This window comes from Urocitellus parryii, chromosome 8, assembly GCF_045843805.1.
Source record: "Urocitellus parryii isolate mUroPar1 chromosome 8, mUroPar1.hap1, whole genome shotgun sequence".
NCBI lineage: Eukaryota > Metazoa > Chordata > Mammalia > Rodentia > Sciuridae > Urocitellus > Urocitellus parryii.
Window position 1 is genome coordinate 112,024,558 of NC_135538.1, and position 18,314 is coordinate 112,042,871.

Consider the following 18,314-nt stretch of genomic DNA (forward strand, 5'->3'; position numbering starts at 1 on the left):
TCCAAGGAGTTTGAAAACAGTAGGGTGCCGGGACGACTGGCTAAATGAGATCTTTATAGACATGTCAAAGGCTGACTGCAAGGAACCTCTGGTGCTGGTTCCTTACATCCCTGAAAAAATACCATTCCTCCTCAGTGAGCCTTAACAAATGAAATGAAAGGTGCAGAAGTTTCCCAGCCACACCTGTCTAGCAAAGGCATCCCCCACACAATGTCTAGGTGCACGCAGGCCCAGAAAGAGGAGGGGCCAGACATCCAGATATTCCACAATGATTGGGTTCTGCCAGGCATTTGCAGATACTTCATCTCACATCTTAACATCATGGTCAAGGGCAGAAGTTTCATGTTTATATATTTGTAAAATATATAAATATATATATATTAATATATTAACTTTATTAAAGTGGAATGCATTACAATTCTTATTATACATATAGAGCACAATTTTTCATCTCTCTGGTTATATACATAGTATATTCACACCACTTTGTGTCTTCATACATGTACTTTGATAATGATGTTCATCACAAGCCACCATCATTTCTAACACCCTGTCCCCTCTCTTCCCCTCCCACCCCTCTGCCCTATCTAGAGTTTATCTATTCTTCTCTTGTTCCCTCCCTACCCCACTATGAATCAACCTTCTTATATCAGAGAAAACATTCGGCATTTGGTTTTGGGGGATTGGCTAACTTCACTTAGCATTATCTTCTCCATCTCCATCCATAATCCTGCAAATGCCATGATTTTATTCTCTTTATTGCTGAGTAATATTCCATTGTGTATATATGCCACAATTTTTTTAATCCATTCATCTATTGAAGGGCATCTAGGTTGGTTCCACAGTTTAGCTATTGTGAATCGTGCTGCTATAAACATTGATGTGACTTTGTCCCTATAGCATGCTGTTTTTAAGTCCTTTGGGTATAGACAGAGGAGAGGGATAGCTGGGTCAAATGGTGCTTCCATTCCCAAATTTCCAAGAAATCTCCATACTGCTTTCCATGTTGGCTGCACCAATTCGCAGTCCCACCAGCAGTGTATGAGTGTGCCTTTTCCCCACATCCTTGAAGGGCAGAAGTTTTTAACATGGAAATAGAACTGAAGTCATGAGAAAGATGAAAGTTTGCAATAGCTGGTATGTACCTGGCAAAAGGCAATAACTAAGGATAAAAAAATTATAATAAACGCAGTGATTTATGACTAATTTAATCAGATGGTTCATATTAATAGTGAGTCAAAAGATCTGGAACAATGATTTTCAATAACACTATATGAAGCATGAAACACGGGTGACTTGCGGGGATTGGGGGGAGGGGTCCAGTGACTGCATAACACTTACCTTCTCCAGTCTTTTACAGAAAGCTTCAAATTTTCCAAATATGTACATTTCTGAAACCTCAAAAGATTTCTCTCCTGATGAGTCTAAAATCTGTTTCCTTGTTTTGTGAAAAGATGACTGATACTCCTTGAATAGAAAAATGCAATCCTACAAGAGAATTACAAGAAGGAGTGGGGTGGTGAGACGTTTGTTCTCGAATCTTCAAAAATTCTATCCTCGCACAGAACTCATCATGCAAGCCCCTCAAACAGAGGCTGCTGCTGTTAACCAAGCTCAAGTTTTCTGTCTACATATTCAAAGCCTGTAAAGACCAATATAGTTTTTAAATATACATAGAGTGTTTTCATCTCTTCATCCTCATTATTTTCCCTTATCCTACATCAAACTATGACATATACTATTTGTTTTCATATGTTTGTAGCTAATTACTGCTCCCAAAAGCCTCAGTAGTTATCTGTCAAGACATGTCTATTCAGCTGACATCCTTCTATGAATCAGCATTCTTGATATTCTTTATGTTTTATGTAACATAAAGACTTTGTAATAACAACTTACCATCCAACTATCATTGCTCCAAAAGGAGATTATAAAGGATTTTATTTTATTTTATTTTGGCAGTACTAGGGATTAAACCAAGGGCTTTACACTTGTTAGACAAGTGCTCTGTCACTGAGCTACATCTCCAGCCCAAGATCATAAAGTTTTTGATTGGCTGAAATCCTAACATTTGACTGCAGCTATACCATTGGCCAGTCATTAATAGGAGCAAGGTGATATCTCATTGTTGTTTTAATTTGCAAAGCTAAAGGCATCATCAGTGAACTGAGGAGAAATACAAAAGAGGATACAGTCGCTAGGGTTCAGTAGGAATTAACTATCATGTCAAACTCACATTTTCTAAAACCAAACTACTCTTCAATGTTAAAATTTCTTAGTGCTATCAGGGGCCATTTTTACATGCAGATTATCCCCTTGAGATAATTATTTCATTTTCTTTGGATGTGTACCCACAAGAGGGAGCACTAGATCACATGGTAGTTCTACTTTTGATTTTTTGAGGAACCTCTTGAACACTGTTTCACTATTTTCCATAACGGCTATACCAACTAATATTCCCACCAGCAATGCTCAAGAGTCCCCTTTTCTGCACATTCTTGCCACTGCTTGTTATCTTGTCATTGTTATAATAGACATTCTAATAGGAGTGAAGTGACATCATTGTTTTAACTTGCAAAGCTGGGAGCATCAACCAGGCTGACTTCAAAATGTATTACAAAGCTACAGTAATCAAAACAGAATGGTACTGGCATGAAAACAAACATAATCAACAACAGAACAGAGGAGAGGACCAGAAATAAATCCAGGTATTGCTGAGGGCCATTGCCAAGTAGGATTGACGCATTGAAATTTCCTTGCCAGCGTACCCCATGTTGCTTAGAGGACATTCGCTGGGACATTGCATGTATGCTTTAGTAAGGTGACCCTGCTCAAGGACCAGGGCAGATCCGGGTTTAGAGCTGATCAGGTTTTAGGGAGTATCCCGTCCTTGGGTTTAGGGCGTTCCCAGTTTAAGACAATATGGGTTTTAGGGAAGTTGGAGGTTGAAGATTATTGCTGCTGGGAATAGGGTGTTCCTGCTGCTTGAGTTCCCGTTGAGTTCTCATAAGATTCAAAAAGTATTTGGAAAAAAGCCTCGTGGAGTAGGTGAATTGGGTGGCGGCAGAACGGAGATTTCCCCTAAACGTGTGTGGAGGCCGGTGTGAGTTCAGGAATAAAGAATTGCTGTTTGAATCTACAAAGTTGTGAGTGGCTCATGATCTTGTGCCCAGCCAAGACATTGGCAAGGTATTACCGCCAACCCAGATGGTTCACCTTCAATAAGGTGCCAAGATCACAGAGTGGAGAAAGAGAATTCCTTTCAATAAATTGTGTAAGGAAAATCTCCTCCTGCTATTTTGAAATTGGACTCTAACCTCACACAGTATACAAAAGTCAACTCAAACAGGGTAAAGACTTCAAAGTTAAGACATGAAACTATAAAATTCATAGAAGAAAACATGTTCCTTGACATTGGTCTGAGTCATTTTTAAATGACTAAAGTTTAAGTAACAGAAGCAAAAATATACAAATAGGGCACATCAATTAAAAAACTACACAGCAAAAGAAATAAGCAACAGGGTGAAGAGGCAATAAGATGGGTGACAGTATTTGCAAACCATGCATCTGGTAAGAGGTGCAGATCCAAAAATATATAAGGAATTTGAACAATTCAATAGCAAGAAAGGACCTGATTTAAAAATGGGCAAAGGACCTGAAAAGACATTTCTTAAAAGACATACCAATAGACATGTGAAAATGTGCTCAGTGTAACTAATCCTCAGTTTTATTTTTATTTTTGTTTATTTGTTTTGGGTTTTTCTTTTTTCCTTTTTTGTTTTGTTTTGTTTTATTTGTGCTGAAAAATTGAACAGAGGGGTGCTTAACAACTGAGCTGCATCCCCAGTGCCCCCTCATTTTATTTTGAGACAGGGTCTCACTAAGTTGCTTAGGGCTTCACTAAGGCTGCTCTTGAACTTTTGATCCACCTGCCTCAACCTCTGGGATCACAGGTGTGCACCACCATGCCTGGCTCAGTTTCTTTTCTTTCTTTTTTTTTTTTTTAATTATGACCATTTATTTCTTTTTCAAATTTTTTCTTCTAATTTGTTATATATGACAACAGAATACATTACATCCATATTACACATATAGAGCACAAATTTTTTTGATTGTTCAAAACATTACAGAGCTCATGATATATCATCTTTCATACATTTGACTCAATTGGGTTTTGAACTCCCGTTTCTACCCCAAATACAGATTGCAGAATCACATCTGTTACATACTCACATTTTTACATAATGGCATATTAGTGACTGTTGTATTCTGCTACCTTTCCTATCCCCTACTATCCCCCCTCCCCTCCCCTCCCAAATTTTTTAAGCTCTAGTTGTATACAAAGTAGCCTCACACCATTCATGTCTTCATACATGTACTTTGGATAATGATGTTCATCTCATTCCACCATCATTTCTAACCCCCTTTCCCCTCCCTTCCCCTTCCACCCTTTTACCCTATCTAGAGTTCATCTATTCTTCCCATACTCCCCCTCCCAACCGCACTACAAATCAGCCTCCTTATATCAGAGAAAATTTTCAACATTTGGTTTTGGGGGATTGGTTAACTTCACTTAGCATTATCTTCTCCAACTCCATCCATTTACCTACAAATGCCATAATTTTATTCTCTTTTATTGCTAAGTAATATTCCACTATGTATATAAGCCACAATTTCTTTATCTGAAGGGCATCTAGGTTGGTTCCACAATTTAGCTATCATGAATTGTGCTGCTATAAACATTGATGAGGCTGTGTCCCTGTAGTATGCTATTTTTTAAGTCCTTTGGGTATAGATCGAGGACAGGGATAGCTGGGTCAAATGGTAGTTCCATTCCCAGTTTTCCAAGGAATCTCCATACTGCTTTCCATATTAGCTGCACCAATTTGTAGTCCTACCAACAATGTATGAGTGTGCCTTTTTACTGACATCCTCACCAACTCTTACTGTTGTTTGTATTCTCTTTTTTAATATTTATTTTTTATTTTTAGGTGGACACAATATCTTTACTTTCATGTGGTGCTGAGGATCAAACCCAGTGCCTCATGCTGAGCCACAACCCCAGCCCTTGTTTGTGTTCTTAATAGTTGCCATTCTGACTGGAGTGAGATGATATCTTAGAGTAGTTTTTTTAAAAAAAAATATTTATTTTTTTAGTTGACACAGCACATTTATTTCACTTGTTTATTTTTGTATGTGGTGCTGAGGATCGAACTCAGGGTCTTGCATGTGCGAGGCGAGCGCTCTACCGCTGAGCCACAACCCCAGCCCCTTAGAGTAGTTTTGATTTGCATTTCTCTAATTGCTGAGAGATGTTGAACATTTTTTCATGTTTGTTGATTGATTGTATATCATCTTCTGAGAAGTGTCTGTTAAGGTCCTTGGCCTATTTATTGATTGGGTTATTTGGGGTTTTTTGGTGTTTAGCTTTTTGAGTTCTTTATATATATACCCTAGAGATTAGTGCTCTATCTGATTTGTGAGGAGTAAAAATTTGCTCCCAAGATGTAGGCTCTCTATTCATCTCACTGATTGTTTCTTTTGCTGAGAAGAAACTTTCTAGTTTGAATCCATCCCATTTATTGATTCTTGATTTTAATTCGTGGGCCAATGGAGTCTTATTAAGGAAGTTGGGGCCTAATCAGACATGATGGAGATTATGGCCTACTTTTTCTTCTATTGAACACAGGATTTCTGGTTTAATTCCTAGGTCTTTGATTCATTTCAAGTTGAGTTTTGTACATGGTGAGAGATAGAGGTTTACTTTCATTTTGTTGCATATGGATTTACAGTTTTCCCAGCACTATTTGTTGAAGAGGCTATCTTTTCTTCAATGTATGTTTTTGGCACCTTTGTCTAATATAAGATAATTATAATTTTATGGGTTAGCTTCTGTGTCCTCTATTCTGTACCATTAGTCTACCAGTCTGTTTTGTGCCAATACTATGCTTTTCTTGTTACTACTACTCTGTAGTATAGTTTAAGATCTGGTATAGTGATGCCACCTGCTTCAACTCTTCCTGCTAAGGATTGCTTTAGCTATTCTGGGTCTCTTATTTTTCCAGTTGAATTTCACAACTGATTTTTCTATTTCTATGAAGAATGCCATTGGGATTTTGATCGGAATTGCATTAAATCTGTATAGTGCTTTGATAGTATGGTCATTTCAATAATATTAATTCTGCCTATCCAAGAGCAAGGTAGATCTTTCCACCTTCTAAGGTCTTCTTTGATTTCTTTCTTTAGTGTTCTGTAGTTTTCATTGTATAGGTCTTTCACCTCTTTTGTTAAGTTTATTCCCAAGTTGTTTTTTTTTTTTTGAGGCTATTGTAAATGGGGTAGTTTGCTTCCCTTTCAGAGGATTTGTCACTGATATACAGAAATGCATTTGATTTATGGGTGTTGATTGTATATCCTGCTACTTTGCTGAATTCATTTACTAGTTCTAGAAGTTTTCTGATGAAACTTTTTGGGTTTTCTAGGTATAGAATCATATCATCAGCAAATAGTGCTAATTTGAGTTCTTCTTTTCCTATCTGTATCCTCTTAATTTCTTTCATCTCTCTAATTACTCGGGCCAGTGTTTCAAGAACTATGTTAAAAAGTGGTGAAAGAGGGCATCCCTCTATTGTTCCAGTTTTTAGAGGGAATGCCTTCAATTTTTCTCCAATTCAGATGATGTTGGCCTGGCGCTTAGCATAGATAGCCTTTATGATGTTGAGATATGTTCCTGTTAGCCCTAATTTTTCTAGTGTTTTGAACATGAAGGGGTGCTATATTTTGTTGAATGCTTTTTCTGCATCTATTGAAAAGATCATATGATTCTTATCTTTAAGTCTATTGATGTGGTGAATTACATTTATCAATTATCATATGTTGAACCAACCTTGCATCCCTGGGATGAATCCCACTGGATTGTGGCGCACGATCTTTTTGATATGTTTTTGTATTCGATTTGCCAGAATTTTATTGAGAATATTTACATCTATATTTATTAGAGATATTAGTTTGAGGTTTTCTTTCTGTGATATGTCTTTGCCTGGTTTTTGCAATCAGGGTGATATTGGACTCACAGAATGAATTTGGAAGTGCTCCCTCTTTTTTCTATTTCCTGAAATAAATTGAAGAGTATTGGTATTAGTTCTTCTTTAAAGGTCTTGTAGAACTCGCTGTGTATCCATCCAGTCCTGGGTTTTTCTTGGTTGGTAGGCTTCCAATGGCATCTTCTATTTCATCACTTGATATTGGTCTGTTTAAATTGTGTTATCATCCTGATTCAATTTGGGCAAATCATTTGTCAATGCCTTCAACATTTTCTATTTTATTGGAGTACAAGTTTTCAAAATAATTTCTAATTATCTACTGTATTTCTGTAGTGTCTGTTGTGATATTACCTTTTTTCATCATTTATGTTAGTAATTTGAGTTTTCTCTCTCCTTCTCTTCATTAGCGTAGCTAATGGTCCATCAATTTTATTTATTTTTTCAAAGAACCATCTTTTTTTTTTCAATTCTTTTAATTGTTTCTTTTGTTTCAATTTCATTGGTTTCAGCTCTAATTTTAATTATTTCCTGTCTTCTACTGCTTTTGGTGTTGATTTGTTCTTCTTTTTCTAGGGCTTTGAGATGTAATATTAGGTCATTTATTTGCTGAATTTTTCTTCTTTTAAGGAATGAGCTCTATGCAATGAACTTTCCTCTTAGTACTGCCTTCAAAGTGTCCCAGAGATTTTGGTATGTTGTGTCAGTGTTTTCATTTACCTCTAAGAATTTTTTAATCTCCTCCTTGATGTCTTTTGCAACTCATTGTTCATTTAGTAGCATATTATTTAGTCTACAGATATTGAAGTAATTTCTATCTTTTATTTTGTCATTGATTTCTTTTTTTAATGTTTTTTTAGGTGTAGATGGACACAACACAATGTCTTTATTTTTATTATGTGGTGCTGAGAATCGAACCCAGGTACTGCTCATGCTAGGCGAGAACTCCACCACTGAGCCACAATTCCAGCTCTTGTCATTGATTTCTAATTTCATTCCATTATGATCTGATAAAATGCAGGGTAGTATCTCTACTTTTTCATATTTGCTAAGAGTTGTTTTGTGGCATATTATATGGTCTATTTTAGAGAAGGATCCATGTGTGCTGATGTGTGAGGGGTAAAAAGGATGTGAGGATATAGAGTTAGTATATCTTAGTGTGAAAGAGAAATATAATGAAGAGGGTTAGAAGCAGGAGAACGTGTATTCACTTGTTGAAGGATGAAATATTCTATATATGTCAGTTAAGTCTAAGTTATTGATTGTATTATTGAGTTCTGTAATTGCTTTGTTCAGCTTTTGTTTGGAGGATCTATTCAGTGGTGAGAGAGGTGTTTTAAAGTCACCCAAGATTACTTAGTTGTGGTCAACTTGACTCTTGAACTCGAGAAGAATTTGTTTGATGAACATAGATGCTCCATTGTTTGGGGCATATATATTTATAATTTTGATGTCCTGTTGGTATATGGTTCCCTTGAGCAGTATGAAATGTCCTTCTTTATCCCTTTTGATTAAATTTAGCTTGAAGTCTACTTTATTTGATGGAAACCCCTGCTTGCTTCCACAGTTCACGTCCTTCAGTCTGTGTATACCTTTTCCTATCAGATGAGTCTCCTGGAGGCAACATATTGTTGGGTCTTATTTTTTTTAATCCAATCTGCTAGTCTATGTCTTTTGATTGGTGAATTTAGGCCATTAACATTCAGGGTTATTATTGAGACATGATTTGTATTCCCAGCCATTTTTGTTATATTTGTTATCTAACTTGATTTGATTTCTCCTTTGATTAGTTTTTCCTTCAGTGTACTACCTCCCTCTGCTGATTTTCATTGTTATTTTTCATTTCCTCTTCATGGAATATTTTGCTGTGCCAGTTTTCTAGCTATAAGTTCTTTTAACTTTTGTTTATGGTGGAAGGTTTTTATTTCATCATCAAATCTAAAGCTTAATTTTGCTGGATACAAGATTCTTGGTTGGCACCTATTTTCTTTCAGAGCTTGATATATATTATTCCAGGATCTTCTAGTTTTCAGGGTCTGGGTTGAAAAATCTGCAGTTATAATAATTTGTTTCCCCCATATGTAATCTGATTCCTTTCTCTCGTGGCTTTTAATATTCTCTCCTTAATGTTGAGCATTTTCATTATAATGTGTCTTGGTGTGGATCTGTTATGATTTTGTACCTTTGGCATCCTGTAGGCTTTCTGAATTTGCTTTTCTAATTCATTCTTCATGTTCAGAAAGTTTTCTGACATTATTTCATTGAAAAGATTGTTCATTCCTTCGGTTTGGAACTCTATGCCTTCCTCTATCCCAATAACTCTTAATTAAATTTGGTCTTTTTATGCTATCCATATTTCTTGAATGTTCTGCTCAAGGTTTCTTACCATTTTCACTGTGTAGTCTACTTTCTTTTCAAGATTATATATTTTGTCTTCATTGTCTGAGATCCTATCTTTCAAATGGTCTACTCTGTTGGAGATGCTTTCAACAGAACTTTTAATTTGGTTTATTGTTTCTTTCATTTCAAGGATTTCTGTTTGTTTGTTTGTTTTTTAGAACTTGTATCTCCCTATTGAAGTAATCTTTTGCTTCCTGTATGTGGTAAGTAGCTCGTTGTCAAAATGATCTTTTGCTGCCTATATTTGCTCTTTTATTCATCCTTTGATTCACAGAACATTTTAATCATGTACATCCTGAACTCGTTCTCTGTCATTTCTTCCACTGTGCTGGCCATGGATTCTAATAACGTGGTATCTTGATTTGTTTCGGGCATTTTCTTCCCTTGTCTTTACATGTTGCTCATGTGTCTTTCCTTCTAGCGCTGTGGGTATAAGACGTTATTGTTTTTATCCTATAGGCTTATAGTGCTACCGTAAGGTTCCAATACCGCTCCTTTGTGGGGAAGGACAATGTTAACAGATCCCAATGTAAACAATATAGCACCTATAACAATTCATTGCTATTAAGACGTTTACAGTTTGGTCACAATGTACAGAAATGTTGAATTTGATTAATATTAATATTAATATTAATATTAATATAATCAGTAGGTTTGTAAAAGGGTTTACAGTTCCTGACGGTGGACAACGAACTGGGGGTGAGGATATAGAGGATAATATGCTAAGGAGGCAGGATGTGAAGATACAGAGTTAGTATATCTTAAGAAGTGTGAAAGAGAAATATAATGAAAAGGGTTAGTAGCAGGAGAATAAACAGGAAGCAATTTGGGGTAGACAAGTACATGGGATGATAGTAGAGTACATAAAACAAACATGCATATGTATTAAGAAAAATAAAGGTTGTTAAAATAGTAAAAATTGGAGGAAAAAAATGCATATACAACACAACTATAATATACTATTCAGACATCCCAGTCCTCAAAATCCTAATTCATGCAAAGTACTTGGTTTCACATATGTTGGGGCTATGAGGGCAGGAGAATAGAGGGGGAGAAGAAAAAGAGGAAAACAAAATCTCAAAGAAAGAAATCAGGATTGTTAATTGTTTTGGTTGGAGATCAGAATCCTTCCTGCTTCCCTTCTCATCCAATAGGTGCGGTTGTCTGTTGTTTGCTGGTATGTCCGCCTCAGAATGGCGAAGCAGCTGAGTGTCCTGCATGGGAGTGGAGCAGCCTCTGGAGTTCTGCGCAGGTGCTGATGCAGTGATCCTGCTAAGGTGCTCCCAGGATGGGAAGGCTGGTCCCAGTGCAGGGCACCTGGAAGTGAGGTATGACACCTGCCAGTTCCTGCAGGGAGACTGCACCTCAAGGGTCTCTTCTTGGGTCCACTGTATGACTTGGGTGCCCAGTCCTATCTCCCTATCTTGCCTGAAGATTTCCCAGTTCCTGGTCTCTCTGTTAGTCACCAACTGTTGCATCCTCTCCTTCTAGGGACCTCTTTCACCAGGGCTCCCGTGGGAGGTGCCCTGGTTGCACTGTACATCCATCTCACTCAGGGCACTTTTGTGTTGGGCAATTAATGTAACCGGTTACCAGCCACTGGGGAGAGTGGGGAGTTGGAAACTGGGTACCTGGCCAGCTGGATTTCCAATCTGGGCACTGCCCCCACCAAAGATGGCAAGAAGGTGAGCCATGATGGAGGCAGGCTGCTTCCAGCACTGGGGTGTCGGGTCGAGTGGGGGAAACAGGGCGATGGTGTGGTGCGATGTGTTCAGAGGTGAGCTCTGTGGCGTGCAGTGTTGAGGATTTTGGTTGTCTTCAGATCCTGTGGGATGTCCCCAGGTGCAGACAGACTACCTCGGGTAGGGGACTATGGAAGTAGCTGCCAAGTCGCAAGATGGAGGTGACCAGGGGAGCCCCATGTTGTAGACGGGGGCTCACAGGGGAGGGGCGGCTGGAGTTCCTTGGGTGGGCAGCAGCTGAGTGTCCTGCACGGGAGCAGAGCAGCGTCTGGAGTTCTGTGCAGGTGCCCATGCGGTGATCTTGCTAAGGCACTGGGGGCGGAAGTTGGGTGACTGGAGTCGGGAGGGAGTCCTGCTCTAATGGTGAGGCCCGGAGCCCTGCCAACGGCCCAGCGCTGATCATTTCTGCATGAGAGCAGCTGTGGAGGGGTCCTCTATCACTCTCAGAGCAGCAGTATTCCAGCTAGCTGAGACCCAGGTCACAGAGCGACACAGACGCTGCCTCCCTCTGGCCCACCATCTTGGATATCCCAGCTCAGTTTATTCCTGAAGATGCACCAAGTGTGTCCAAGATGTGACCAAGTGTGCCATGAAGCCATTCCTTGGCTCTTCCTGTGCTCACGAGCCTCAGCTTTCTTCCTTTTTGCCAATTTGCTCATTTATTTCTTACTCTTGAGCACTCTGTTGCCTTCACCATCTCAACAAGCTCTTCTATTGTTTCTGGTGCCCTTTGTCCTGCCAGCCCCTGCTTCTGTGCTTCTCCCCCCACACCCGTCTGTTTGGTGTATTTACTGAATACATTTTTCAAAGCTTGTCCTCAAAGCTTCTGTTCTGTTGTCACGTGTGTGGACTTCCCAGTTGTTCGGAAGGGGCTGTATGGCTGGCTAGAGGCCCTGGTCCATCTTCTTTTTTAAATTATTAAAAGCCTTTCTGTTTGTCAACTTTTTGTTGAGCCTCAAGTTGTTCTGAAGACTCTTTCCTTTGTCAGTTCTCTTTGACTCCAGAAGAGCACACGGTCACAGGACTGGTCCTGGCTTCCCATCTTGAGTTTGGTCCAGCAGAAAAGAGGTTTATGACTTCAATTAGGAATCGCACACCAATCCTCTCCTGCTGTTTCCAATTATACTGCCATTTCCACCTTGGACAGTTGATTTTGCTGCATTTAGGTGCTTGTCGTGCATGAGCCTCAGCTTTCTTCCTTTTTTCTAATTTGCTCATTTATTTCTTCTGTTTTACCAGAGCAGCTACTCCTACTGCTCTGGTAGGGGAGTCGCCTGTGTTTCATTCAAGCACCTCAACCTAATAGTTAGAGCCTGTCACAAAGTTTCCCCTCTTCCATCATTTTAACCTGCTCCTCTCACTGCCAGACAGTGAGACATAAATGACCTTTTTTAATATTCTCATTATTATGTTCAAGATTGTTTCAAAAGTTAACATGTCGTGTGAAGGAACACAGCAAAACTGGGCCAGATGGTGAAAGCTTATGAAAAGAAAAATATTTCTACGAACCTGAATTTTCTTTAGTACCACTGGCGTTTCCTGATCCCAAATATGGTTTACTCCTCCATCGGTAATATATGCTTTACAAGCTGTCACCATTTGATTTGTCACCTAAAATAAATTTAGGTGCAAAATAAATATAGGCAAATATTACAGGTTCTGTGTTTTTAAAAGCACAAGCATAAACATATGGTAAACAGTACACTTGAGGAGGTAACAAATCACAAAATAAAATTAAATTTTTAAAAAAGAAAGAAATACAAGCACAGATAAAACAAAAGAAGCCCAAAGTCACATTAAGTCAATGTCATTGGGGCCATGTATTTCCAAGTGAACTACATTTTACATTTGTCTACTCCTCCCCAATGATTCCTTTTCTTCAATATGCAAACACCTCTCATATGCCATGAAATAGTGAAGAAAAAAAGAAGAATGGCCATTTAGAGATCAGATCAAGATGTCAGACTGACACATAGAACTTTAGGGAATCCCTAAAATGACACAATGCACAAGAGATCAGATCTGCAGGAGGGAAGGGAAAACCAGAACCCAGATCTGAAAAAGGTAAGTGTGAAGAGAAATGGGTCTGGGGAAATTCCTAGACCAGCAAGTGTGAAGTCCCCCTCAGTTGTGAAATAACACACTGAATTTGGAACAACTTGTACAGGAGACAACAATATCATCTGCTGAAAAAACAGAGCTATGAGTCTGCACCAGTCTTGGAAAGGTATGGTCATGTCCTGGGTAAATGCTGCAGCCCAGGTGGTCACATCTGAGAAAAACCTACACACACCTCCCAAGTTGGGTGACTGGAGTTGGAAATCCTGCTTTAATGCTGAGGCCCGGAGCCCTGCCTCAGGCACAGCACTGGTGATTTCTGCATAAGAGCAGCTGTGCAGGGGTTTTCTTTACTCTCAGAGCAGGAGTATTCCCACTAGTTGAGACCCAGGTCACAGAGCGACACAGAAAAGACTAACTCTCAAAAGACACACTACAGAGTCACAAATGTAAAGACTGAAAAACAACCAAGAATTGTCAAGCAACTGAGGAAAGTAAACATGGGAGCAGAGGCATTAAACTCAACAAAGAGGAAAGGCAGAAAAAACATGTAAAATCTCTTAAAATACCCTTTGTTAACTAAAATAATTCATGAATTAGATATAAGAAGATTTTACACCTATGATAAGAAAACAATAATATGAAAATTGAACTTCTTTTTTTTTTCTTTTTTTTATTGTTGGTCAAACAAAACAAAAAGGCTGGAGTGTAGCTCAATGATCGAGCACTTGCCTGGCATGTGTGAGGCCCAGGGTTCAATCCCCAGCATAGCAAAAAATAAAAAATAAAAATATTAAATTGACTGATGAACTGACTGGTACCTGGTACAAAGTTGAAGAACAAAGGAGTGAGCTGAAAAGTCCAAGAACAATAATGGGAAGATTAAAAAAAATGAAGAGAAAAGGAATTTAGATTCAAAGGGAGAGAATGAATTAAACAGGTGGGTCAGAAATGATCAAAGGCAAAAAAGAAAAATTTCCCAGGAATGAAAAAACAAAAAATTTGGACTGAAAGAAACCAGCAATATAGACAAGATAAATGTAAAAAGAACCACATCAGTTTGAAAGTTGAGATGTTCAACAATAAAGAAAAAAACCCAAAAGGCTTCCAGCGAATAAAACTAGTTACTTACAAAGGAAAAAAAATCACATTAGCACCTAACACCTCATCAACGAAACCAGATCCTAGACAACGGTGAACTTCAAAGTTCCAAGTGAAAATGACGTTGAACTTAGAATACTAGTCAAACCAGCACTTGAGTGGTGGGAGAAAATAAAACTATCCTAATATGGTAGGAATTGAGGAAATTCACCATTGACACACCCTTTCTGAAAGAAGTACTTGACAATTTCTTTTTAAAAGTAATAATAAATCCAAGAGGGAGGAAGACCTGGAAATCGTCAAACAGTGGTGAGAGATAGCTAAAGAAATGAGCAATACTTGGGTTTTAGTTTGAACATGTATTGACTCACAATGTTGAAAAAATATTAACAATAACATGGAATGAAGAATGATCCCAGTGTAGGACATGGACAGCAAGAAACAGGGAGACAAATGGATGGGGAGAATGAGAAGGTTCTCCTCTTATTTGGGACATAGCTGGTGATTAAATTTCTACTTTGCTTTTCAATAAAAATTTTTTTTTAAATACAACTTTACACATTTCATTCTGCCTGAATCGTTTATAAAGAAATACCATCCATGTGTTTCTTGGGTACTTTTTCAATTTTTAAAAAATAATTAATCACATGTCTTAATAGGAAGACTTTACATAAACCATAGCAATGGGAGAAGGAGCTAAAGAAACGAGGCTAATTGTGGACACGATCCTTATCTCTTGATCAGAATAAAAAAATACTGGGAATGAATAAGTTACCAAACAGTTTAATTTATTTATTTAAAAATAGAGTCACTGGGGCATATAGCTCAGTTGGTAGAGTGCTTGCCCCCATGCACAAGGCCCTGGGTTCAATCCCCAGCACCATAGGGAAAAAAAAAAAAAAAACAGAGTCACTGGGATTACAGGTATGTGCCACCACACCCAGCAAAAACTACTACATTTAAACAAAATGCCTTGGGGCTGACCTCTGACAAGGAAAAAGATACACCGTGACCCCAACTATTAAGTACAGCTGACTCCAGTCATCTCCATCCTTTCCTCATCCACTCCAAGTATTAAAATCCTGAATTCTGAAGAGTGCCCAAACTTCCCAATTCTCTTTTCTGGCTCAAAGGGAAAGAATTATTATTTTTTTCCACAGGCTCACATGTGTGATTTCTTCCCTTAGAAACTCACCTTGATAAACAATGAGGTCATTCTCTCTGAGGTGTTGTAATACCTTGACACACTGTGAATCATTCTGATGGCATTAATCAAATTTTGTATTCCACGTGCCATGGAAACCTGAAATTGAAACAGAGCAAGTGAATTCCATCACATGTTTATATAATTTAAACAGTAAATATGTTATGCTATTCAGAACTCTAAATATACACCACATCGTATAACATTTTTACCTCTAAGTCAAATTTTACCAAATGCAATATGATATCCTAGACATTGGTCTGAAACAGAAAAAAGTAAAAAGGACATTTGTTTTGTTGACAAACGTACCAAGGAAGATGCAAGATATTAAAAGGAAAAACTAGGTGAAGAGAATTCTGTACTTATTTCTGATCAAAAAGGTAGCTAAAAACACAAGTTAGACTACTACTCCTATTCACATTTTAGATTCATCTTTCAGCAAACCTATTAAGTGCCATTAGCTTCTGAAGATATTGGAAGTGATCTAAAGATAGGAAACCTATGCACTGAGCTCACATTAGAGAAGAGACTCACACAAACAAGTAAAGCAAGAACACGTACAACTAAGACATACCATACTTGTTATGGTTTGGATGTGAGGTGTCACCCAAAAGGTCATGTGTGAGACAATATAAGACTATTCAGAAGTGAAATGAACGGGTTTGAGAGTCTTAACTCAATCAGTGAGTTAATCATCGGATGGAATTAATACAGTAATGATTAAAGACATGTAGGGTATAGCTGGAGGAGGTGGACACTGGGGATGTGGCTTTGGGATTTGTATTTGGCAAATGGAATCTCTCTCTGCTTACTGACCATCATGTGAGCTACTTCTCTCCACCACACTCTTCCACCATGATGTTTAGCTTCACTTTGTGCCCCAAGGAATGGAGCCTGCTGTCTATGGACTGAGACCTCTGAAACCGCAAGCCCCCAAATAAACTTTTCCTCCTCTACAATTGCTCTGTTCAGGTCCTTTAGTCATGGCAGTGAAAAAGCTGACTGAAACAATACTGGATGCTTATGTGTACCAGACACTAATCTAGGAGTTTCATGTATCATCATAATTTATGCTGACAGGACCCTTTAAGATAGGTTTGATTTCATCCAACCTATAACTTTACTGATTATGTGTCTTCTTTTAAGAAATGTCTAGTCAGGTCTTTCAACCATTTTTGATCAGATTATTTGGGATTTTTTACAGTTGAGTTCCTTATATAATCTGAATATGAATCTCTTGTTGGATGAATAGTTTGCAAATGTTGTCTCCCATTCTGCAGGTTGTCTCTTCTTTAGAATGATTACTTCTTTTGTTATGCAGAAATTTCTTAGTTTAATATAATCCATTTGTCTTTTTTTTTTTTTTTTTTTTTTTTGCTTTTGTTGCCTGTTCTTTTGAAGGATTTTTTGTTTTTTGGTACAAGAGATTGAATCCAGGGACACCCAACCACTAAGCCTCATTCCGAGCATTTTTTTTTTTTTTTGAGGCAGGGTCTCACTAAGTTGCTTAGGGCCTTGCCAAGTTGCTGGAGTTGGCTTTAAACTTGTGATCTTCCTGCTCTCCACCTCCCAAACCCCTTGGATTACAGGCATGCATCAATAAGCCCAGCTCTTTTTGAGTTCTTATCCAAAAACATTTTTGCCCAGATCAATGTGCTAAATGGTTTCCCCCTGTGTTTTCTTCTAGTAGTTTTATACTGATATCCTTACCATATGTGCCAGAGAAAGAAAGAAAGGCACCAACATGGGGAGTCTAACTCCCACTTAAAACTAAGCCACCAATCAGCTACACTCACTATGTTAAGATGAACATAAAGAAATATGGAGAGAAAGACAAACATAACTTATACATCCCAATCCTGCCACTAAGGGGAGAAGAACAAACTCCCTTAAGAATTTGTAGCACAAGCTGGTACTCAACCGCAGTCTGAGATCACACTCACGGTACAAAAACCAAAAAAAAAAAAAAAAATTAAAAACTCCCCTCCAGGAACTAGTAATTTAAGTAATTTAAGATGGTATCCAGTCACACCCATAATGATTCATAAAACTCAGCTGACAATGAAGTGTGTCCTAAGTTCAGTGTAAAAAAAAAAAAGTGTCTTAGAAGCTATGTAATAAAGTATAATTATTATTTTCATTTTTCAAATGAGAAAACAGAGAGGCAGGAAATTAAAAAGGCTTGCCCAAGGTCCCACACTATCAGTTATGTACCTCAGATTTTGAGACCCTGCTTATAGCTAGGGTGCAAATCACTAGGGCAGCACAGAAAAGGTCAAAGGCATTCCTGCCTTCAAGGAGCTTGCCTTTTAATTGAGGGGACAAGATGAATATATATATATACATATATAAATTTTTAAATTATTTTTGAGAGAGAGAGAGAGAGAGAATTTTTTAATATTTATTTTTTAGTTTTCGGCGGACACAACATCTTTGTTTGTATGTGGTGCTGAGGATCGAACCCAGACCGCACGCATGCCAGGCGAGCGCACTACCACTTGAGCCACATCCCCAGCCCATAAAGATTTTTAAAATTCTGACAAATAAATGAAATGCGGAAGAACAATTATTGATGAGTATATTATATGTCCTAAGTGGAAATGTAACCACAAATAATTAAATCAATTATATGAAGCTTATGGAAATCAACATCATTGCTTTATACTGAATCTTGCATGTCATAATCCATATTATGGATCACAGGTCCAAAAAATCCTTTTAAAATTATGCCTAGGAGTCCCTTCCACCTGTGCTAAATCAAACTCCAATGAA

At 38.1% G+C, this 18,314-nt stretch overlaps 1 protein-coding gene across 1 annotated transcript in view; it reads right to left on the minus strand.

Annotated features, from left to right (window-relative positions):
• Nucleotides 1-18,314, minus strand: part of Dnah8 (dynein axonemal heavy chain 8) — a 286,408-nt gene that overhangs the window by 240,069 nt on the left and 28,025 nt on the right. Inside the window, exons 9-11 of the mRNA XM_077801771.1 lie at nt 15,534-15,641; nt 12,689-12,790; nt 1,342-1,488 (exon numbers count right to left, since the gene is read on the minus strand). Of these exons, the coding sequence (XP_077657897.1) occupies nt 1,342-1,488; nt 12,689-12,790; nt 15,534-15,641 (357 nt within the window). The remainder of the gene's footprint in view (nt 1-1,341; nt 1,489-12,688; nt 12,791-15,533; nt 15,642-18,314) is intronic.